At 54.6% G+C, this 3,151-nt stretch overlaps 1 protein-coding gene across 2 annotated transcripts; it reads left to right on the plus strand.

Moving 5' to 3' along the window:
- The first annotated feature begins 284 nt into the window (after positions 1-284).
- Positions 285-2,660, plus strand: LOC122365000. 2 transcript variants are annotated; one of them, XM_043335859.1, is made up of 3 exons: positions 285-476; positions 1,345-1,504; positions 1,946-2,660. In XM_043335859.1, exons 1-3 carry the CDS (start codon positions 349-351, stop codon positions 2,495-2,497), a joined length of 840 nt encoding a protein of 279 aa, XP_043191794.1. In that variant the 5' UTR covers positions 285-348; the 3' UTR covers positions 2,498-2,660. The 2 variants fall into 2 exon arrangements, with proteins under 2 accessions (XP_043191794.1, XP_043191795.1); XM_043335860.1 differs by having other exon boundaries at positions 1,348-1,504.
- The last annotated feature ends 491 nt before the right edge of the window (positions 2,661-3,151 follow it).

Here is a 3,151-nt window from a genome sequence, read left to right on the forward strand (position 1 = left end):
TAATCTATTCTTAAGATTTTAAATAAATTAAGATGAGCAAATTAACGAGTGATAAGTGAGTGTGTCAGTGAGTGAGTGACCACGCCTTACCTTAAAATGGATGCTCAGGGCTCACCGGTCGCCACATTACGTTTCCACTTTCCGGCACATTAACCTTCTACCAAAGCTGGCGCGTTTAGCCAGGCGGCGCTATGTCCATACGATGACGGGGCAGGTCGGCCGCCAGCTGGCCATTGCACTGTGCACTGTGCAGCGGCCTCTGCCGTGCAGAGATGGGCCGTTGACCCGGCCGCGGGCGCTCCTCTCCCGCCGCCGCCGCCGCCGTCAGCCGCAGTGAGGTGCCGAGCGATGACGGGGTACGGGTCGCTGACGACCGGCCGCCGCGGCTGGCTCCTGGCCGCTCAGCTCCTGCTGGTGGCAGCAGCTCTGCTCACATTGCTCACACTTCTTCTGGTGAGATACTCCGACCGGTCAAGGTAAGATAGCGGCCTCATTATCAAGGAAGTTTTAGGCATACCTATTGGTTCGTCCCATTTCCGAAGGCAGCAGGTCACAGTTCGTTAAACGTAAAAGTTATTCACGCTGCAAGCACGTTCAGAACCGGGCTTTTATCCCAGCAATATCTACGGCTGTCGGTTAGATGTATCTCTCGGGACGACCAAATATAAAACCGTTCGATTAAAGGGACCCTCCCACCTTAACATTAGATTTGAGTTGAGATAGCCAAAATGGGGTCCCTGGCTCACAATTACCGGTTTCGGCACTCACAACATCGAGAAATGCCTTAAATCAGAAATATTGAATTTCAAAATTGCAGCATTTTGATTCAGAGGGGCTAATGCTTAGGAATACCCCTCTGAATGTGTGACGTCAGCGCAGATATCTAACGATTTTTAAATTTTTGACTAAAACGTTTTGTAGCACGCGGTGGTATATGCTATTTGCGCGCAACATCTGCCGCAAACGCCGCACTTCTAAAATAAAGTCGCTAGAAACAGCGGAGATCCCAAAAAAGTAAACAAAAGTAAAAGTCTAATATCTTGAGAACCGGTGAATTATTTTTCGGTGAAATTTGGTAGATATTCGTTTTCGCACTTTCTGAACCGAGCGACATCACTTTCATGCCAATTCTTAAACTTTTTTGAAGGTGGGAGGGTCCCTTTAAAGTACCCGACACGACAAACAGCTCTCTAGACAGCTCAATTCATTATTCCATATCAGGGAAGCTCCCTATCCTAAAAAAACGGGAATGATCGGCTGGAATAGTTTCGGCAGTATAGTATGTGTTGCTTGATAAAAAGATATCCCCAGAGCGTGTGACCAAGTGTTACGGACGTGCTGCAGCAGCGAGGCGGCCGATGAGTGTCGCCGACGTCGGGAGGCCATGGTGGTGCTGCCGCCCGAGCCGGACGACCCGCATCTGATGGTGGAATATCTGGTGGACCACCTCACCCTGCCCAAGAGCAAGCCGTGCCAGCGCGAACTGACGCTCGGCGGCGAGCCGGTGAGAGGGATCCCACTCTGTATGCGCATGTGTCCGTTATATCATGTTAGTGCCAATAAGTTAATAACACTGGATGGCATGTCCTTTAGCCTGGCATACGATGATTGGTCCGAGCCCACCTCTCCGTATTATGCATACTCGTATATCTACCGACGTCCGACAACGTATCCGACCGACTACCGAATTACATATGTTTTCCCTTCCAGCCTACCGTAAAGCTAAAGAAAGTTGTTCATCGTGGCTCATATATGTACCGTTTGATTTTCAGTCTGTATTAGTCCCATTCTAATTGGTCTGTCTGTATGATTTGGCTGCTGATGTATTGAATGGTTGGATTTGCCTGTAGCGCCCGGCGACGCTGTACTGTAGTGTAGCAGTGGACAGGTGCGGTGCTGCGTCGGGCTTCAGTTGACCTCCTCCCTCTGTATCCCCACTCCCCAGCACGAGTTTTCCAACAACAGCGTGGCCGTGGTGGGCCTCAAGTGCGTCTGTCTGGACCCGGGCTTCAGCCTGGCGCTGCACGACTGTCTGGTGATCGCCTCGCGGCCGGCTCTGGAGGCCTCCTTTGACGCGGCAGCGGCCCTGTTCGGCTGCGAGGTGCACTCGTTCGGCGTGGAGCGCGGCCGGCGGCTGGTCGGCTCACGGTGGCCGCTGCCCGGCGGCCGGCGGCCGGTCAGCGTCCTCGCGCTCCACCTGGACGGCGAGACACTGGCCGACCTGGGGAGGCGGCCTCTGGACGCGCTGGACCGGGTCGAGCAGCTGACCGTGCACCTGAACCTGACGGCCGTGCTGACGGCCGGGTCTGCTGGAGACACGGCGCCGCTGCGCCGGCTGTACGGCAGCCTGCTGAGACTGCAGGAGGCCGGCTTCCACCCCTACTCGTCGGCCATCGCCGAGGCCGAGAACGTACTGGACGTGACACTGCCCGGCCAGCGCAGTCCCATCAGCACCCTCAGCGAGGTCGGCTGGATGAAACTGATGTGTGACACCTAAAGCAGGCTGAGTGAACACTGCGGCATGCGGGTGGCGAATAATTCTCCGCGGCGACGCATTGTTGCAGCTTGAAACGTTATCTTTTTATTGGATTTGTATATTGTCATAACTATGTCTGTGATTCCATAATAATGAGATAAATAAAGGTCAAAAGTTATGTAAGTACCTGTGCTGTGTTAAATTTTCTTTTTACTCGGACTGAGTATAAGTGGGCTACCGGTCTCTGAGTTTTGTAGGTACCGAATTGAATAATCATCGGCTGAAGTAAGAAAAACGGCGGGCTGAAAATTGGCAATATTGAGTAAACAGTGCCCAGTGCTCACCATTATATGGTCACACCATTCATAAAGGTCAAGGTCTTATATATTTAGCCATAATCAGACCAAATGTGCCCCTATAGATTTCCGATCCGTCCCCCCGCCCCTCCTAGCCCCGCTCGGCCGGTGCCGTCGCGTCTGTGCCGGCCGTGCGCTGGTTCTCCGATCGGCCGGCCGTCGGACCGGCCCGGGGCAGGGCGGCGGCGCCGGCGGCCGCTGGACTGGGTCGTGGGTCGCGAGGGGGCGGCGGCGGCGGCGCGCCGGCCGGCCGCGCCGCTCTATCGATGGGGAGAGCTAACGTCGGGTGCGCAGCGCCGCTATTGATTTTCCCACCGCG

Source organism: Amphibalanus amphitrite, unplaced genomic scaffold, assembly GCF_019059575.1.
Source record: "Amphibalanus amphitrite isolate SeventyFive unplaced genomic scaffold, NRLGWU_Aamphi_draft 000710F_arrow, whole genome shotgun sequence".
Lineage (NCBI taxonomy): Eukaryota > Metazoa > Arthropoda > Thecostraca > Balanomorpha > Balanidae > Amphibalanus > Amphibalanus amphitrite.